General features: G+C 46.7%; 1 protein-coding gene across 1 annotated transcript; it reads right to left on the reverse strand.

Annotated features, from left to right (window-relative positions):
- Positions 1 to 2587: 2587 nt before the first annotated feature.
- On the reverse strand, positions 2588 to 4885 carry LOC143856546 (UDP-glycosyltransferase 92A1-like). Its single transcript, XM_077366800.1, has 2 exons — positions 4240 to 4885; positions 2588 to 3634 (listed from the first exon to the last, which is right to left on the reverse strand). The coding sequence occupies exons 1-2, from the start codon at positions 4826 to 4828 to the stop codon at positions 2739 to 2741; spliced, it is 1485 nt and encodes a 494-aa protein (XP_077222915.1). The 5' UTR covers positions 4829 to 4885; the 3' UTR covers positions 2588 to 2738.
- Positions 4886 to 20513: the final 15628 nt, after the last annotated feature.

A 20513-nucleotide genomic window follows, 5' to 3' on the forward strand; every position in this document is an offset into this window, starting at 1 on the left:
ATACACACAAAGGCGTCCAAAACAAGCAAAAGAAGCTTACTCAGGATGATGCTAAATAAAATGTCAAAGAAGCCAAGCATCGGCGTGTCAAGGTCTTTGAGGTTGAGATGCTATGACGACAACACCAATAAACTCAATGTCAAGTTCTCTTCAAGTGGGGGGACTGACGTAGCCACGTCTCCCTGATAAAAGGGGTTTCAATACAACCTTTTCGGGTCAATACAACCATTTTGGGTTGCAACATGTTTATGTTGAGATTAGTTTATTTACTTTTCTTTTGTTTAGGACTTTAGAAGTGATTGGGTAATAGAGTCATGATAGGGTTAGAAGTTTGGTTCAAGTTGAACAAGGTAATGTCTTTTAGTGGAATTAGGAAGTTAGGATTTTGTCTGTGAAAGTAACAATGTTGCACGGCCAATTCATTTTTTTTGGGGTTTTCTAATAAAATTAAGTTTCTCCTTTATTACTTCTCTTTTCTTCTTTTGGAAATTAGAGAGTAGTGATACCATTTCTCGGGTCATGGATTCGAAGGCTTATTGAACAGAGGTCGATGGCTTTCAACCCCGCCTTGGTTCTTCGCATTTCCGGCTACGCCACCTTGCAAAACTAAGTACAACACTCAGTGTTATCTTTGTATGCTTTTTTGCTCACTTACATTTCCATTGCTTTGTATGCTATTATATCAGTTTTTGCCCGTCTGACTTTCTATAGAATAAGTGGAACAGCTCCCCACATCCAATTTGAAGCTGATCTTGCTAGAGCTGGAGCTCATTTCATCTGATGGGTCTTTGAGGTTACCTTTCTTATGGAAGTATGGGACCTTCAATAACAATTCTACAGTCAGAAATCAGTGCAATATAGAGGAATTATCTGGTTTAATCATTTACGCCGAATTTTGAGTTCTACTGAACTTCCAATGGTAGTCACAAAGAGTACCACCATCTAATTTGTATAATAAGTTCTACAACTGATCATTTTCTGTTTACATTTACCAATTGTGACGACCATTGAGTAAGGTTGATTTTTCATAAGCACTAAGCTTTTGCCCCTAAAATCCTACAATTCAAATGAAAATTTTACACCCATTTTACGTCGAAAGAAATGGAGACTAAATGAAATCATTGGGATAATAATTGTACCTTCCACCACTTGATTCCTCCTCTGCCAGAATTGGCGGCCGCATACCATCTAATTAGCTCCCTCATTCGAGAAATGGCTCCTCTTCCTGTTCATTGACCTGTCACTTCCATAATCAGCGATCGTCGAGCCTGACACCACTATGTCACAAATTGGTAGAAATTTACTGCCTACATGGGCTGATTCTGCCTTCTGACCCATTTGTTCTTCTTTTATTGAGATAGTCTTTAGTGTTTGTACATGTTAACATTCTCTTGCTGCTAGGAGTAGTTTCTATGGCTTGTTCTTGTGACAATTTGAGAAGCCATTGTAGGATCTTATAACAAGTAATCGACGGAAAAAAGAGCGATTAGTCATGGATAGATTAATGTTTATTAAACATCTAGATGTCTTAAGATGACAAGACTCACCTGCATACTGATCAGATTTTATGAGCTGTCTGTTATATAGAATAGCAGTTTATAGTGGTTAAAGGATGAAGACAGAGAATGATCTATTGATGTAAGAGATTCATGTCTCATTAGGCTGGATCATGACCGTGTGATAGAATTTGATCAATCAAATAAAGACGCCAAGCATTGAGTGGTGGTGGTGGTTTTTCTTTTGGGGGCTTGTGATTTTACTGTTGTAAGGTAGTAATGTGGTAGGATGAGAATGTTTTGTAAATGGGTTTTATGATGGGTCATGTGGGGATGAGATGGAGATTGGCTATTAAAAAATCGGTGGTGTTTGTGTTGGCCATTTTAGACACCATGTGTGGAGGCCTTGAGCCCACATGGGTGACAACCCATTTAACTTCTTGGCTTTGTATTCTAATCATATGAGGCATTCTTTCATGTGTTGGGATTTTACATGAGCTTTCCATTTGATTTGAGGACGTGTATCTCTATCCTTCATTCAAGTAAAGGAGTTATTTGCTGTCTAATCAGATCTTGGGAGGAAACTAGAAAATGTGCCTACTTTTGGGGAGAGATTTACTAAGATTGCATACTTTTCTCACATTGTCTTCATTCTCTCTCGATATATGTAGGTACTTCGTGTCAATTCCTAGAGAGGGCTAGAGAGGGCTATCACATTCCTTCTTCTTTTTTTACCGTTATATCCTCTATATAAGCCCCACTAGCATGTAACTATTGGGACCTCATTAGTTCACGAACACAAGATTAGTGACGAACTAATGAGGTCCCATTAGTTTACAAGGATTGATTGTAATTGAATTGAAGATTTAGTAAAATCCATAATTTTATCATGGTATTGGAGCAGGTTAATTGCCACAATGCTGACACAAGCAAAGCATAAGCTCCCTAACAAATAGGGCCATTTACCTTGCCCAGAGCACAACCCTAGTAATGTTAGTAATGTTGTGGTGGACTACCCTCTTACACTATAAGGGAGTGGCCCGAGGAAGGAAAGGGGGCGGCGAATGTATCATTTCCCATCCCAAAGGATATGAGCTCACAAAGGTCATCTAATATGAAAGGACCAATAGCAAGAGGCAAAAACATGAAGATAGAACACATCTCATCCACATACCTCACACCCTTATCTACTTTATCTATCCCACTGGGATTCCAGAACAAACAAAAAAGGACTGGGCCCTACTATACATCCAACGTACAATGCTCGTTGCTCGTCTTTGTCCTCATAAAAAAGGCAGTATTGAAAAATCCATCCAAAGCTTTAATCGATGAACCTTTGTAACTACCATCCTCTCTGATAGCTGCCTCCAAAATCTCTTTAACTCCACAAACCTTACTCCTCATCTCTTCTCCTTTTTCAGTCTCTCCCATCACCATTTCAATTACCTTCACAACATGATCCTCCCTAATCTCTTCACTATTCCCCCTAGCAATCTCAACACAAACCCCAACCTCTTCTTCCAACATCTTAGAATTATAAAATTGTTCACCAGAGATAGGCCATCCGATCATTGGCACACCACGTGTCAAGCTCTCCACCGTAGAATTCCAACCACAATGGCTTAGAAACGCTCCCGTTGATTTATGTGACAGTATTCCCAACTGTGGGGCCCATTTTCTTACCAAAATCCCTTGTTTTCTTTCCCCCATCCGACATTCGAATCCTTGGGGCAACCACTCGGATCTAAAATCCTCTTTTTCATCAAACCCAATTGGGGCCCGGATGGCCCAAATAAAAGGTTTGCCACTTGCTTCCAATCCCATGGCTAAAGCCATCATTTGTGACACAGAAATGCTGTTTTGAGACCCAAAAGATACGTAGATAACAGAGCACGGACGGTGGAGATTCAGCCATTCCACGCAACGATCGACAGAAATTCCAGGTTTCTTCCCGACAAATCCTTCCTTGTCCGGAATAGAAGTTATGGGTCCAATGGGCCAAACGGGTCGCCCTGTTTTTCTACGAAAATACCCTAATCCCATCGGTTCGAACTCCTCCACCGTGTTAATCAAATACCCGTCTGACTGTAAGCTGAAAGAGAGCTCTCGCTGGAGCAATTTGGACCATCGATCCGTACCTGTCAAAGTATAATGATTAAATAACCACAACTCTAACAACTCAAGCTTTTGGAGTAATTGGTTGTTTCACATGGTATCATAGCTATTGTCTCATTACAAGTCCTGGGTACTAAACCCACCAACTCCTTGAGACCTTGATATTAAAAAAACCCACTGGTAAGAGTGAGTGTTGAACTATAAATGATTAAACTCTTAAAGGCTTAAGCTTTTATTAGAGTAATTGGTTGTGTCACATGGGTATCATAGCTATTTCCTCATTGCAAGTCCTGGGTTCTAAACCCAGCAAGGAGTACGTGAGACTGTGAGAGGGAGTGTTAAAAAAAAGAGCTCTAATAGCTTAAGTTTTTGAGGTAATTGGTCATTTCACATGGTATCAGAGCTATTAAAAGCAAGTCCCGAGTCCAAAACTCAACAACTCCTTGATATTAAAAATCCTTTGCCAACCCAGGCCACATGCGACAGGGAGAGTGAACTAATTACAGCTTAAGTTTTTGGGGTAATTGTTATTTCACATGGTATCAGCTATTAAAGGCAAGTCACGGGTTTAAAACCCAACAACTCCTTGATATTAAAAATCCACGAGTAATTGGTTGTTTAACAATACCGTCGGCCAATTCGAGGTTCTTGCCAAGCTGAGAGAAGTGAATGTGACGCGCTTCTGGGAAATCTGGCAGAAGAAACTCCTCACAATCAGTAGTCCTATAGTGTGGTAAGTGCAACCAGAGCTCAAAATATACAGCGGTCCCATAAGCACCACTAGAGATGAAGAAGGAATGGAATACACCGAGCTTGTTTGCGACCTCGACCGTCCATCCATAGAACATATCTGAAATTATGCATACATGAGAAGGATTAGTTTCTTCACATATTTTAGAAATAAGGTTTTCGAAGTAAGGTTGGAGGGTTTGCGAGGCTTCGAAGAGGTCGATGAAGCGATGGAAGGGCAAGGAATCGGTGTTCTCGGTGTTTGGTGGGAGGCCATGGTCTGTGCTGGAGAATGGGAGCTCTGAGAGGTGAATGGAGGTATCTGAAGGTAGAGAAGCTCTAAGCTTTTTGATGTTTAGAGGAGTGTTTACTAGAGTTATGGTGCATCTTGTTCTTTTTTTTAGAAGCCTTGCTAACTCAATGAAAGGGATCAGATGGCCTTGTGCCATGAATGGGAACAGAACCATGTGTTTCTCTCTTCCAACCATTGTGGAAAAGAAGGTGAGTTTCAGGACACTTCTTTTTCTCTTTAGCTGTGTGGTGGGAAGCCTATTTATATTTTATAGGGCAGGGTTACAATATTTGCTGTCCCCTTTTCTTCAATGAACCACCCTGTAAAATGAGTAGTAAAAAATTCACTGAGAGAGGTCGCAGAGGGAAGAAAAGGGGGCGAATGATCATTTCCTTATTTATAAGTGTTTGTATACAGTTGGGCCCACTTTCTTAGAAGATCAAAACCATTCATTTGTTGGGGCCCAATGTAAATAGGCTGTATCCGGATTATCATCTCCATAAAAATGATCCTAACCCTATGATCTGTAGAGGGAGACTTTGGGGGTTTCTAGACAAGTGAATTCTATTACGACCAATCAACATATCTAGTCTTCTCGACATGTACGATGGAGATCACAATACAGTGGGCCCCATGATCTCGCCTACCTCTAATCTTCAGCATGTGGAGGTCTGAAATATCGTTGCACCCCTATCACCGCTCGAATGGCAAGGTATCCATGGCATTCCTTCAATTTGAGTTTATGGTTGCTCCATTCTGACCAGGTGGTCACGGATTCGAGTCACGGAAACAGCGTCTCTGTAAAGCAAGAGTAAGGCGTACATCTAGCCCTCCCCAGACCCCGCAATGGCAGGAGGCTTGGGCACTGGGCCGCCCTTTTTTATTCAATTGAGGAGCCCTTCATCTTTGCCACACATATACTCAGCATGATTTAGGCCTTCCTTAGATCCAATGATGAATGGAGAAGTTTGACTCTCCATTCGTGAGAGATATATCTACACAAATCAAAGGTTTCTGTCACAACAACTGGAAAAATAGTCATTTGGTAAGTCACAATACTTTTTTTTTTTGAAGACCCTCCAATTTTTAGGGCGGGACTATTCCCTACGGATGTAGGCATTCTTATTCCCTACGGATGCAGGCATTCACCCTGTTAGACTTAAAATCGGTAACAGGTACGACAGTGATGTAAGAGCTGAGCTGGATGACTAGGGGAGCTGAGTCCTAAGGGACCGGAGTGAACGAGGAGTGAGGTGGTCGAGAACGAGTCCTGCTATGAGGGCTGAGTCCTGCACAAGGCAAGCGAGGTCAGAAGACCAGACCGGGTTTTACTCCGGACAGGCCCTTCGACACTCAAGTCAGTATGAGCAGGAGTGAAGGGGAGATGTCTAAGAGTTTTTAGGGAGAGAAGGGATTTTTCATTACCCATTGGTCTGAGCTTTGATCCTCTATTTATAGGGAAAATCTGGTGAGGTGTCCTGGACAGGTGGCGGCCTGTGAGAGGCTGCAACTCACCTACTCTGGGACAGGTGGCAGCCTGTGAGAGGCTGCAGCTCACCTACTCTGGGACAGGTGGCGGCCTGTGAGAGGCTGGTGTTTTCACACCCTATCAGTTGCCCCCCAGTTTTCCAAGTCATTGAGAGACTTGGGAAAGTGTGATTAATCGATTCTCTTAATGGGTAGGCATTGTCTGGGAGTGAGTCAGAAAATTAAGTTCGGAGATCCAGTCCGGAGTCCGGTCTGGAAGTTGAGTCCGGAGATCCAGTCCGGAGTCCGGCTGGAAGTTGAGTCCGGAGATCCAGTCCGGAGTCCGGCTGGAAGTTGAGTCCGGAGATCCAGTCCGGAGTCCGGTCTGGAAGTTGAGTCCGGAGATCCAGTCCGGAGTCCGGCTGGAAGTTGAGTCCGGAGATCCAGTCCGGAGTCCGGTCTGGAAGTTGAGTCCGGAGATCCCGGTTGGAAGTTGAGTTCGGAGATCCAGTCCGGAGTCCGGTCTGGAAGTTGAGTCCGGAGATCCAGTCCGGAGTCCGGTCTGGAAGTTGAGTCCGGAGATCCAGTCCGGAGTCCGGCTGGAAGTTGAGTCCGGAGATCCAGTCCGGAGTCCGACTGGAAGTTGAGTCCGGAGATCCAGTCCGGAGTCCGGTCTGGAAGTTGAGTCCGGAGATCCAGTCCGGAGTCCGGTCTGGAAGTTGAGTCCGGAGATCCAGTCCGGAGTCCGGCTGGAAGTTGAGTCCGGAGATCCAGTCCGTAGTCGGCCTGGAAGTTGACTCCGGAAATCCAGTCCGGAATCCGGTTGGAAGTTGAGTCCGGAGATCCAGTCCGGAGTTCGGTCTGGAAGTTGAGTCCGGAGATCCAGTCCGGACTGATTTTTGTCGTCTTGCGGCCAGTCCGGTTCGGACCGGACTGATTTTTGTCGTTTTGTTGAAACGCGTTATATCCAGTTCGGCTTTTGCCGGGCTGATTTTTGTCGTCTTGCGGCTAGTCCGGTTCGGACCGGACTGATTTTTGTCGTTTTGTTGAAACGCGTTATATCCAGTTCGGCTTTTGCCGGGCTGATTTTTGTCGTCTTGCGGCCAGTCCGGTTCGGACCGGACTGATTTTTGTCGTTTTGTTGAAACGCGTTATATCCAGTTCGGCTTTTGCCGGGCTGATTTTTGTCGTCTTGCGGCCAGTCCGGTTCGGACCGGACTGATTTTTGTCGTTTTGTTGAAACGCGTTATATCCAGTTCGGCTTTTGCCGGGCTGATTTTTGTCGTCTTGCGGCCAGTCCGGTTCAGACCGGACTGATTTTTGTCGTTTTGTTGAAACGCGTTATATCCAGTTCGGCTTTAAAGATCCAGTACGGAGTGCGGAGCATGGAGTAAGGAGCATGGAGTAAGGAGCATGGAGTACGGAGCGGAGTACGGAGCGGAGATGTGAATTTTCATGCACGTAGGAACACGCGCGTGCTTGATCGTATTTTGAGTGGGAGAATGTGTCCGTTATAAATATGGGACACGTGGCGCCATTCGAGTGTCCTCGAGATGCGTGCGTCGCATTTAATGCCCCACCGCCTCTGAAAAGCTATAAAAGGAGGTTTACCCCCTTTCATTTTTTACTTTTTACTTTTCATCTTTTCTTCTTTTTCTTGCTCTGGGAGCTCCGACTTCTCAGTTCTCAGTTCGCAGTTCGCAGTTCGCAGTTCGCAGTTCGAGTTACGCAAGGACTTGACGAGCTCCACTCACCGGTATTCCTCTCAGCCCTTCTCTTTACTACATGTCTGATAGTAATTCGAGTTCCGAGTCCGGTACGGAGTCCTCCACTAGCAGTAGTTCAGAATTTAGGCCCCCGCAGGAGCCTGTAATGGCTAGGACGTCCGCTAGGATAGATCTTGTAGATAGCGACGACGGAGGGGACAGGGACGAGGTTTTTTTAGATTTGAACGCCATTCCACTCCCCACTGGTAGTCTCTCCCGAGCAGAAGGGAGTGTTGAAAGTGACGTTGCTGAAGCGTCTACAACATTCCCTCCTGGTCAGGCGGTGGAGGTAGTCGCTAGAGCGCGGATGGATGCCAACCCAAAATACAACTTGCGAGCTCTAGTCGAAAAGAACTACCTCACCAGGTCCATGCTAGGCGACATTAGGGATAAGTACTGTGTGCCTCCAAGATTTGAACTGAAGGCAGCTATAGAGGGAGACAGGGCCTGTAACGAGAGTCGAGATCTCTGTATCTATGAGGAGTCGATGAGGGCGGGACTCTGATTTCCCTTGCACCCATTCTTCGCAGCGGTGCTTCGATACTACGGACTGGCCCTAGCGCAAGTAGCTCCGAACTCATGGAGACTACTGACTGGGTTCTTGTATCTCGTCCACGGCCGGTTAGAGAGGAGCGTGAGCTTGTCGCTATTCCGTGCTTGTGCACATCTGAAGAGGCATAAGGAAGGGGGCTGGATCTACATCAGCCAGCGCCCTGAACTAAAAATCATTACCGGCATCCCCTCGTCAATACATTCATGGAAGAATAGGTTCTTCTACGTTGAGGATAAGGAGGTCAGTGAGCCCTGGCCTGTCCCTCTAGTGTGGGACACTCCGGACACTTCCAAATTAAGTCGAAAGCCGCTCCTCGAGAGTGAGGACAGAGAGACTTTCGCCTTGATGCGGAAGGAGATTGAGCAATCAGGCCTTATCCGCTGTGCAGAGTTCTCAGGAGAGGAGGTGCTAGTTGGACTGGGCGTGAGTGCCGCGACTCCAGAACGTATGTAGCTAGACTTGTCTTTAGGATATGTTTACTTTTATATGCTTGCTTCTGACTGCTCGCTTGTCTGGCAGAAATGAAGAAACAATCGACTGTCGAGAAGATAAGACAGGGAGCCCAGCCACGGGCACAGGAGGGTGCTGCACAGGCACAACAGGAGCGCCAGAAGAGAAAGGCGACTGTACTGGCGAGTCCGGCCCCATCACAGGGCACTCCTCCACCCCCATCTCAGAGGGCCAAGACTACGGTGAAGCTAATAGGCCCCTTTGCCCAGGGCGGTGGCTCTTCTAAGTCAGGTGGTGCTTCTACTGGAACCGTTTCTGGAGCTCGTCCTCCTACGGGGCTTAGTGAGCACGTCTTTCGACCCAATTGGGCCGTTCTGAAGGATGACACTGCTCTAGGCGAGAGCCGAGTAGCAGCAGAGATCATGAGCAAGTGTCTGCTGCGGAAGGACAAGCAACAGGTCCTTCACGAGCTGCCAGCTACAGGAGAGGAGGCTGTGTTATCCTCAGCTTACCAGGTAAGGAAGAGGTGATCAGTTTGCTAACTTTCTGCCCATTTCTTCCTTTGACCATACTGATGCCTGTTTCTTTCTGCAGATCTTGCTCTACTACAATGACCTCAAGGAGAAGAGTAAGAAGTTCTCCGAAGCCATCACTGCATCTGAAGAGGTGAACGGAAAGTTGGCCACTGAGGTGCAGGAGCTTCAAACGAGCATCGGGCGAGTAGAGGAGGAGAAGAAGTTGTTGATGGAGGATCTGGCCTCAGAGAAGAAGAAACTGGTCAAGGCTGCCGAAGCCATGGAGGCCCAAAGAGGAAGAGCCAAAGAGAGGCAGGAGACGGCAGTGAAGGAGGCCACAGAGGCGAAGGAGGCTGAACTTTTCAGCCTGTCGAGCGAGGCTTATAGTCTTGGATACTACGACTGCCTCCAGGAGCTCCAGGCCTGCAATCCAAACTTAGTGATGCAGAATATGACTCTCCCTGCCAGGCCGAAGATTACTGATGAGGAGCCAGATGCTCCTGCTGACATCACCTCTCTTCCAGATGCTTAGTATTTTTTTGTTTTGTTTATTTTGACCTCATTTTGTAATGGTCCTTGAGACCCTACAGCTCTTAGCAGCCTCTTTAAAATGAATTTTGTAATGGCCCTCGAGGCCCCACATATTCTGATCAATGAAATCACATTTGTCCTTCTGTCTCTGATATTTCTCAACTGAGTGATTTGCTCGACTTGTCTTTTTAATTTTGATAACCTGGGACTGAGGCTGTTGATAGTCGAATTGTGACGAGCTGGTCTTCTAACAAGTACCCAAGTTTAGGAACAACAAGTACCCAAGTTTAAGAACTGGGTTTCCAGTAAGTACCCAAGTTTTGTGAACTGGGTTTCCAGTGAGTACCCAAGTTTAAGAACTGGGTTTCTAGTGAGTACCCAAGTTTTGCGAACTGGGTTTCCAATGAGTACCCAAGTTTTGCGAACTGGGTTTCCAATGAGTACCCGAGTTTTGTGAACTGGGTTTCCAATGAGTACCCGAGTTTTGTGAACTGGGTTTCCAATGAGTACCCGAGTTTTGTGAACTGGGTTTCCAATGAGCACCCAAGTTTTGTGAACTGGGTTTCCAATAAGTACCCGAGTTTTGTGCACTGGGTTTCCAGAGAGTAAGAGTGAAACAAAGTCTGCAAAAAGATTATTTATTTATAACAACAAATTTACAAATTTACAAAGTCACCTTTTTACGCCGTACATTTTGTCTATTGATAATATCTCCTGAGATTTTTGGAGTTCCATGCGTGAGGTAATAAGTGCTCCTCCAGTGTCTCCAGCTTATAGCTTCCTGGCCGGATAACTTCTTTCACTCGATATGGCCCTTCCCAAGTCGGGGAGAGTTTCTCGACTTTCTTCGGTTGGGAGACGGCTGCCTTTCTCAGGACCAAATCTCCTGTCCTGAATTCTCTGGGGCGAATCTTGGAGTTGTAATAATTTGATACCCTCTGCTTATAAGCGGCGACCCGGATTCGAGATTCTTCTCGGATTTCTTCTAGTAAGTCGAGATCGGCATGGGGCCCGTCGCCGTTAAGCTGCTCGTTGAAGCTGGTGATTCTGGGAGACGGAGCGCCTATATCGACTGGTATCACAGCCTCAGTACCAAAGGAGAGGTTGAATGGCGATTCACCAGTCGTCGTGCGAGGAGTAGTGCGGTAAGCCCACAGAACGTGATAGAGCTCATCTGCCCATCGGCCAGCTTTTTCATCCAGCCTCTTCTTTATCCCCTGAAGCAGGATTCTATTAGTTACTTCCGTTTGCCCATTGGTCTGGGGGTGAGCAACCGAAGTGAATCTCTGTTCAATCTTTAGGTCCGAGCAGAACTTTCGAAAGTTCCGGCAGTCGAACTGTTTGCCGTTGTCTGTGATCAAGATACGGGGAATCCCAAATCTACAGACTACTGCCTTCCAGAAGAAGTTCTGCACATTCTGCTCAGTGATCTGGGCCAGAGGTTCTGCCTCCACCCACTTAGTGAAATAGTCGATCACCACTACCACGAACATGCGCTTTCCAGAGGCCGGTGGGAAAGGGCCCAGGATGTCCATCCCCCATACTGCGAAGGGGAGCGGACTAATAATTGGAGCCATTGCTACGGCGGGCTGGTGGATGGTAGGAGAGAACTTCTGACACCTCTCACACCTTTTAACCAGATCCAGGGCATCCTGCCTGATAGTAGGCCAATACAGTCCTCTGAGCAGCACCTTTATCGCCAGAGCTTTGCCCCCCAGATGTTCTCCGCAAATTCCTTCATGAGTCTCTTGTAGTGCATACGCGGCGTCGCTCGGCCTCAGACACTTCAGATATGGGAGAGTATATGACCTTTTGTATAGATTGTCACCACTGAGGGAGAATCGGGCAGCTCTCTGTATCACCTTACGAGCTTCCTTCTTATCCTCCGGGAGTCTAGCATCGCGCAGATAACCAATGATCTCATCCATCCAACACGGCTCATCTTCCACCTGCATGACTTTCATGGCTTTACTGTCGATGCTGGACCTTTGTAGAAACTCCATGTGTATGCTTCCGAGAGTGGTATATCCAGAGGCAGCTAGTTTTGACAGCACGTCAGCTTTGGCATTTTCTGTTCTTGGTACTCTGATGACCTCGAAACTTGCAAACCGGCTGGAAAGTTGGCGAACCTTGGCAAGGTATTTAATCATACGCTCGTCTCGGGTTTCGTAGACCCCTTGGATCTGGTTTGCTACCAGCTGCGAGTCGCAGTATGCTTTCAATTTTTGGGCGCCGGTCTGAATCGCTAGGCTCATTCCGGCAAGGAGGGCTTCATATTCTGCCTCATTATTTGATGCACGGAACCCGAATCTCAGGGCGTAATCCGCAGTGAACTCATCAGGCCCAGTGAGGATGAGGCCAGCTCTACAGCCGTTTTTATTTGAAGATCCGTCGACATATACTTCCCAAGTCGGTGTGCTGGTTATGGAGTCCTGTCCGGCTGACGGTGGCCTGATTTCCGTCCGAATTTCCTCTGTCATACGCTCTTCAGGGACTACTTTCTCTACAACCGGGAGCTGCAATGCTTCAGGGTCGGCGACCTGCTGGGGGATAGTGCACTCGGCTACAAAATCTGCCAGTACTTGGGCCTTGATAGCTGGCCTGGGTGCGTACTGAATATCGAACTCGCTTAGCTCTACAGCCCATTTCACAAGTCGCCCGGAGATATCTGGTCGATGGAGAACTTGTCGAAGTGGCTGATCAGTCAAGACCTTTACAGTGTGAGCTTGGAAGTACGGCCTTAACTTCCTAGTGGCCATTACCAGCGCGTAAGCCAATTTCTCGACCCGCTGGTACCTTGTTTCTGCGTCGTGAAGAACCTTGTTGACATAATAAATAGGTTTTTGCTGGCGGTGCTCTTCACGGACGAGGACAGCTGCCAGAGCCGTGGAGCTGATAGAGAGATACAAAAATAGCTCCTCGCCCGGCTCTGGCTTTGTTAATAATGGCGGAGAGGACAAATATCTTTTCAGCTCTTCGAATGCGATCTGGCATTCTTCCGTCCAGGGCGCAGTCTTGAGTCCCTTGACCGCGCTGAAAAAGGGGAGGCACCTTTCCGCTGATTTGGAGATAAAGCGACCCAACGCCGCTATCATTCCCGTGAGCCGCTGGACTTCCCTGATGGTTTTTGGAGCAGTAAGCTCCATCACGGCTCTGATCTTTTCTGGGTTTGCTTCTATCCCTCGCTGGCTCACCATGAATCCTAAGAACTTCCCCGAGCTGACACCAAAGGTGCACTTGGTGGGGTTAAGTTTCATGTTGTGCTTCTTCAGGACCTGGAATGTTTCTCTGAGATCAGACGCATGATCCTGCGCACTTCGACTTTTGACCAGCATATCGTCTACATAGACTTCCATGTTACGGCCGATCTGGTTCTGAAAAAGTCTGTTCACAAGCCTTTGGTAAGTAGCTCCGGCATTTTTGAGGCCGAAGGGCATAACTCGGGAGCAGTAAGTCCCTTGATCTGTGACGAAGGAGGTCTTTGGTATATCCGACTCGTACATCCTGATCTGATTATACCCGGAGAAGGCGTCCATGAAGCTCAACAGTTCATGACCCGCTGTGGCGTCAATGAGTTGGTCGATCTTTGGGAGTGGATAGCTGTCCTTAGGACAAGCCTTATTCAGATCGGTGAAGTCGACGCAGGTCCTCCACTTCCCATTAGTCTTCTTGACTAGGACTACGTTTGCCAACCAGTCCGGGTATCGAATCTCGCGAATGAAGTCAGCCTTCAGAAGCCTCTCCACTTCTTCTTTTATTGCCTGCCGCCTTTCGAAGGCGAAATGTCGTCTCTTCTGCTTCACCGGTCTACAGGTTGAATCAACACCGAGCCTGTGTGTGCTGATCTCTGGATCAATGCCGGGCATATCGGCAGGGACCCATGCAAAGACATCTGCATTGTCCTGGAGAAAATTGGTGAGCTGGTGCTGAATGCTGGTGCTGAGGGAGGAACCGATCAGAGCGACTTTCTCACTGTCCTCTGGGCACAGTGGGATGGAGAGGAGGTCTTCAGCAGGTTGAGTCCCTCTGAGCTCGTCCCTTACATCGAGCAGTTCAATTGACAGTGATTCCACTGCATTTTTGCCTTTGAGTGCCATTGCGTAGCACTCTCTGGATTGAGGCTGATCTCCTCGAACTTCCCCCACACCATTGGGGGTTATGAACTTCATTTTTTGGTGATAGGCCGAGGCTACTGCACGGATGAGGTTCTGGCCAGGCCGTCCCAAGATAGCATTATAGACCGAAGTGGCCCTTACTACCAGAAAGTTGACCATGGCGAAAGCTTGACAAGGTGGATCTCCGACAAGAACAGGGAGCTCGATCTGCCCCACTACTTTCACGACCTCTCCGGAGAAGCCAAATAAATCTGAGTTCGCCGGCTTCAGACGGTCGTCGCCTATCATCATTTTCTCAAAGGCGTGGTAGTATAGAATGTCCGCCGAACTCCCATTGTCTACGAGGATTTTCTTCACCTCCCAGTTGGCAAGGAGCATGGTTAAAACCAGTGTATCGTCGTGGGGCAGGATAAGATTATCCAGATCTGCATCTGAGAAGGAGATCTCATTCACCGTTCTCGTCTTTTTGCTGGTTGTGTGCACGGCGTTAACTCGCCGTGCATATTCTTTGCGAGCGGTAGAGGAGGTGCCCCCAGCCGCAGGCCCACCCATAATCGTACCGATGACCCCCCTTGGCTGAGATTGGGGTGCCTCAGGCTGCGCATTGGCCAGCTGAGGGGTTTTGTCCCGAGCAGGGGGCTGCTGTGATCTTCGAGGGCTGCGGCCCTGAGGGCTCTTTCCTCTGCGCTCTTGGTTGCGGCTGTCAGTTCGGATATACTTTTTCAAATAGCCCCGGCTGATGAGTTGCTCAATTTCCTGCTTGAGTTGCCAACAATCATCTGTGTCGTGGCCGTGGTCCTTGTGGAACCGACAGTACTTTGAAGGATCTCTCCTGTTTCCCTTGGAGATCATTCTAGCAGGCCACTTCACGAACTCTTCTTCGCTGATCGCCGCCAGTATGTGCTTTCTGGAGGTGTTGAGAGGCGTGAAGTTTTCTTCTCTTCTCTGAGGAGGCGGAGACTTCTCTCTCCTGGGAGGTTTATCCTCCCTGCGCTGCTTAGGGAGATTCTTCTCTTCAGAGGTTATCCTCCGATTTGAATTAAGAGCTGCCAGTGTTTCTTCCACCGTTATGTACTCTTCTGCCCCGGCCATAAGATCCGCTAGCGAGTGCGGATTTTGTCGAGCCACCGCTCGACGGAATTCATTAGACCTGGCGCCTGCGAGGAGCGCATTCATTGCTGCTGAGGGATCTAGATTTGGCACTTGAAGTGTCTCCCTGTTGAATCGGCGGACGAACACCTTCAGAGGCTCGTTGTCGTCCTGTCGCAAGGCCATCAGGAAAGCTGTTGTTTTCCTTGGCCTGCGGCTGCTCATGAAGTGGCGGACAAGATCCTCTCCAAAATCATCAAAATTGTTGATGGAGTTCGGTTTGATCATGGAATACCAGTCTCTTGCCGCGCCAGTTAGCGTCGTTGGAAACGCTCTGCAAAGAAAGCCATCGGAAGCTCCGTGGAGGAGCATAATTGTTCTGAACGTTTCCAAGTGGTCCACGGGGTCTGTAGTGCCGTCATACTGAGGGACGGCGGGCATTTTAAACCCTCTAGGTGCTGGGGCACCCAGAACATCATCAGTGAATGGCGTCCTGCTTGAGAACGCCCTGGAGACGGGCCGGCTCTGGTCCTTCGCCAGTTCCTCTATCCGATGATCCATCTCCTCCATTCTCTGTAGCAGCGGATCCGTCCTGTGGTCCAAGGACCTGATCCTTTCCACAGACTGGCTCGCCGCGGAGCCGGATTGGCTCTCCCGACTCATACGACGAGGTCGGCGTTTCGCTGGTGGCGCACGATCTTCATGAGCTCGGCGCCTCTGTGCGGAGGGGGAACGCGACCTTTCACGGTGATGAGGCTCTGTTTGGGCATGCCTCGTCGTGGGGTGAGGGACTTGTCTGGTGGAATGATGAGTTCGGCCCTCACCATGGTGTGATGACTCTCCCCTGTGGACGTCTGGCCTTCTTTGGACAGATCGCGGAGCCTCTGGGGGAGGTTGAGGGGGCACTTGAAGTAGTTGCTGGTACTGCTCAACGAGGGCTGTCATCTGCTGAAATAGAGCTTGAACTTGCTCCGGGGTGGGCAAGGGATTTAGGTGTTCTGAGCGAGCCGGGCTCTGCTCTGCTGTAGCAGAAGCTGCTACTACTAGTGATGCAATTCGCTCGCTCCGGGTTCTGCGGGGTAGCGCGGTTTGGGTAGTCCGCGCCCGCGCAGTAGGCATCCGCGTACTCTTACGTCCTGCCATTTTTGTGAGTAGGATGTGTAAGGACAGCTTTTAGTTCTGCGGTCCCATGGATGGCGCCAATCTGTTAGACCTAAAATTGGTAACAGGTACGACAGTGATGTAAGAGCTGAGCTGGATGACTAGGGGAGCTGAGTCCTGAGGAACTGGAGTGAACGAGGAGTGAGGTGGTCGAGAACGAGTCCTGCTATGAGGGCTGAGTCCTGCACAAGGCAAGCGGGTCAGAAGACCAGACCGGGTTTTACTCCGGACAGGCCCTTCGACACTCAAGTCAGTATGAGCAGGAGTGAAGGGGAGATGTCTAAGAGTTTTTAGGGAGAGAAGGGATTTTTCATTACCCATTAGTCTGAGCTTTGATCCTCTATTTATAGGGAAAATCTGGTGAGGTGTCCTGGACAGGTGTCCAGGACAGGTGGCGGCCTGTGAGAGGCTGCAGCTCACCTACTCTGGGACAGGTGGCGGCCTGTGAGAGGCTGGTGTTTTCACACCCTATCACACCCGTAAACCACGCACATCGTGTAAGCCCGGAGAGATTTGAACTCGTGTCAATGGGGAACATAACCATGGCTTTAAGCCAAAGAGCCACGCCCTCACAGGTTATCACAATACTCTCTCTCTCTCTCACCGACTGCTAACCATTTCTTTTCAAAATCCTTGAAGCCTGGTCTGTATGTTGCATCAATAATAGGGTGATGATAACTTCGCACCCCCTCTAGGATGATCCGCATCCCTTTAACGTGAATTGACATAAAAAAGTGTTAAAGTCTGATTTTTTTTATGCTTTTTTTTTAACCTTTTTTACGTCAATTCACATCAAAGGGGCGAATCATCCTACAAGGGGTGCGAATTTATCTTCTCCCCAATAATCATGAGATCTTTGAACAGCAACTCCTGTCCTGCTCGAGACATGATTTTCCTCATTTATCATATAGTCCAGTGTGACAAAGACTAAACCTTCCTGTATTTCCTCTGTCCTACATAAATCAGCACCCTTAACTTTCATTCATGCACCCGTTCTTTATTCACACCCCCACAAATGATAGTAGCATGATGTGTGCATGATGGTGGTGGTGTAGATGGGGTTAGTTAGTGGATGGATGTGTGTTTATGGGTGTTAGTTATCTAGCTATGTGTTGTAGGGTAGTGGGAGTTAGTTATTTATGAGGTGTCTTGTTAGTGGGTAAGTATGCTTGCGATGTGGCAATCTCTCTTGATTGTATTTATGTAATAGCAATCTAATGAAATGAAAAGAAGAGTAATTTCTAGCAAAGAAACTTATGTTTCTTGGAGAGTTATGGTTCCTCTCGATTTGAACCACTAGGAGGTCTGGTTGCCTCGAATCAACCTCTCTTTCCCCTCATTTCTATTTTCTTTTTTTTTATTTCCGTTACGGCCCATTAGGCACGTAACATAGCACCTCCTTGCATTCTAATTTTCCCAATAATGAGAGAGGAGTGTGGGAATTAGCATCCCTTATTTTACTCCTCAAACCCCTCTCTTTTATTGTTATTTAACGATACAACACTCCTCATATTTGATATTAGCACACTTGTCAATTTTTTTTCCGCCGATAATTGTTGCTACCATTCTCAGCATCAAATTGTTGCTCCCTTTTGCTTTTTATCTTCTCTTAATTTTTGTTTATTTCTTCTTCTTTTTTCAGTTGAAGAGCCTTATGTGAGATGCGTGCAAGAAATAGTGTTCTATTCAGTTCAGGTGTTTCATTTCTTCTGAAGTACGCACCCTGAAAGAAAATTTCAAATTCCATGTGGATCGGTACTCAAAATCGACCCATAATGTCTTTTCATTGAGGTTTAGTCTATAGTGACACATTTTCAAGAGGACCGGTACCCAAAATTTGTCAATAAAGACTCGTCCATCAAGGCTAGAGTCCCATCGAACCTGTTGAAGCTTTCCGCAGCTCATCTTTTATGCGACACATTCTTTAGCAATAGTTGGCCATCATCATCTTCAAAAATCTCACCGTACATCAACCAATCTCTTTAGTAGATAAGGACGTCGAATTGGGGATTTTGTGTGTGTGTGGGTGGGGGTAGATTTGTTATAATCAAACGGATGTCGCATTGTTAGATTGTCTTGGTGGTAGATTAAGCAGGTTGGCTAGATGGGGCAACCTAGATAGATTAGACAGCTAACCACAGAGGATCGCTATTTATCCCCTCCAACTAAGATCTCCATAATCTTCATCGACGGCTACCCTAGGTTGGTTACTTTCTGGTGACCCGGAAGCATGGCGGTTGTTCTCCATGGGGCTCAAGGATTTTACAAAGAAAAGAATGAGAGGTAGGCGATGGCTGAGAAGAAGGCGAGGAAGATTACCTGTTGTAACCGTTGAAAGGAATAAGAGTGGGGCGAAATGGAAAAGAAGGGGGATCAATTTATCATCACCCAAGTATATACAAGAAATGATGCTTGATTAAGAAGAGAAATTATATGGCGCCCAACCATCAAGTCGGGCGGGTAAGGCCATGTGGGCCATACCGCCCTTGATATTTGATCAGCCCACTTTTTAAGAGGCTGCTGCTGGATCAAATATCAAGGGCGGAACACACCGAGGCAGTTGGCTCTTCGGCATAAAGTCACGGGTATGCTCGCTGTTGACGAGTGTTCGAATCCCGCCTCCGACTTACCTGATACACGTGGTGTGTGTGTGTGTCGTTGCGTGTATCCGTAGGGACTAGTCCTACTCCCGAAGGGGGTGGGGACATCCTACGTCATCAAAAAAAATAAAAAAAATAAAAAAATAAAAAAATATCAAGGGCGGTACGGCCCACATGGGACTTGACAGTTGGGCACTGTGGAAAACCCTTGAGTATGAGTCGAGTTTATACTTAGAAATATAAATAGGGAAATGATTTTAGCAGTCCAATGGTTTGATATGTCGCGTGGGGGCATTTGGATACGCGGATTTTAGAATCTTAAATTTCCTCAAAAACGTAGATGGGAGACGAGAGGAGACCAGCCGTCATTAGCCATCATGTTCTGATTTCTCGCCCTTCTTTCTGACAGCAAGAGAGCAGGCGATCGTTCCATGTTTCCAGGTTTTAGAAATCTCAATATGGGAAAGAGATTTCTAAAACCTGGATTTCTCACTAAAAATCCAAGAAACGAAGTAGGATGGCATATAGCAGCTTGATCATGAACCTTGTTTTACACAGTTTTCAAACTAAAACCTGGATTCTAAAATCCGTGCATCCAAAGAGGCCCTTATTGTTTAAAGGGCTGTCAAAAGGCTATTTACAGTTCCTAAAAAGCTCTGATAACTCCAATTAAAAACAAAACAAAAAACAAAAAACATGCTACTTTCACGTTATATCAAAGCATTGGAGTGCTAAAATCATTTCCCTATAATACTAACATTGAATCTAATCACGTAACAAAAAGGGATAAATGCTAGGCAGGGCCTAATTTGCAAATTAAGCTTGTGCCAATATCAAATATCACCTTTGATTGGTCAAGGCTGGTAAATTGTAAAAACAATCCAATCCTTTAGAAGGTGACAAATTCTTTTTTTTTTATGGGAGAAGGTGACAAATTTATGGTGAGGAGAACACCAGAAGCTACATTCAATTCGAAATGATCGTTCACCCTCACTTATTTGGTTTTTTCTAGGTAGCACATGTATAAAGCCTGCGACGATTTTAAGAGACACAGCGTAGCTCATAGATGGGGATAGATGGGGACAACTTTATCAACCCCTGGCGAAAGTAGCTTGTCGCCTTGCTTTTAACGAACGTAAAGGTTATTCACAGTTCCCAAAAAGCTCTGACAATGCCCTTTAAAAACAAGACGACAATCTACTTTTCGCCACGTATCAAAATAGTGGAGTGTTAAAAATCATTTCCCTTCAAAATAACCTTGTTTTAAAATGGATTTGCTATGCAATTCCGCGGAAAGCCATTTGCACACCTTTGCAGCAGAGAACAATCACACCGGTTCACATTTTAACATAGTTTGTCTTATTCATTTAATTCGTCTAAGGTGGTTGTTCTCATGCAGAAGTGACACTCAAAATGGCTTTCCAAGAAACTGCCTACCAAATCCCATTTTTAAAACACAAAATAAGCTTTTATTGTTCAAAATTATAACACATTCAACTGTATGAATCGAGCACGTTATTGAGGCCGACAAGTTTTTTTTTTTTTTTTTTCCCATCTCTCAGCGTTCATAGATTCGAGGAACTCAAGACCCTAATAATCCAGATGTGTATCAAAAGCTTTAGCCGAAATGCAAA

This window comes from Tasmannia lanceolata, unplaced genomic scaffold (genome assembly GCF_043159265.1).
Source record: "Tasmannia lanceolata isolate RefF3 unplaced genomic scaffold, GAP_Taslan_0.1 ptg000023l, whole genome shotgun sequence".
Taxonomy (NCBI): Eukaryota; Viridiplantae; Streptophyta; class Magnoliopsida; order Canellales; family Winteraceae; genus Tasmannia; species Tasmannia lanceolata.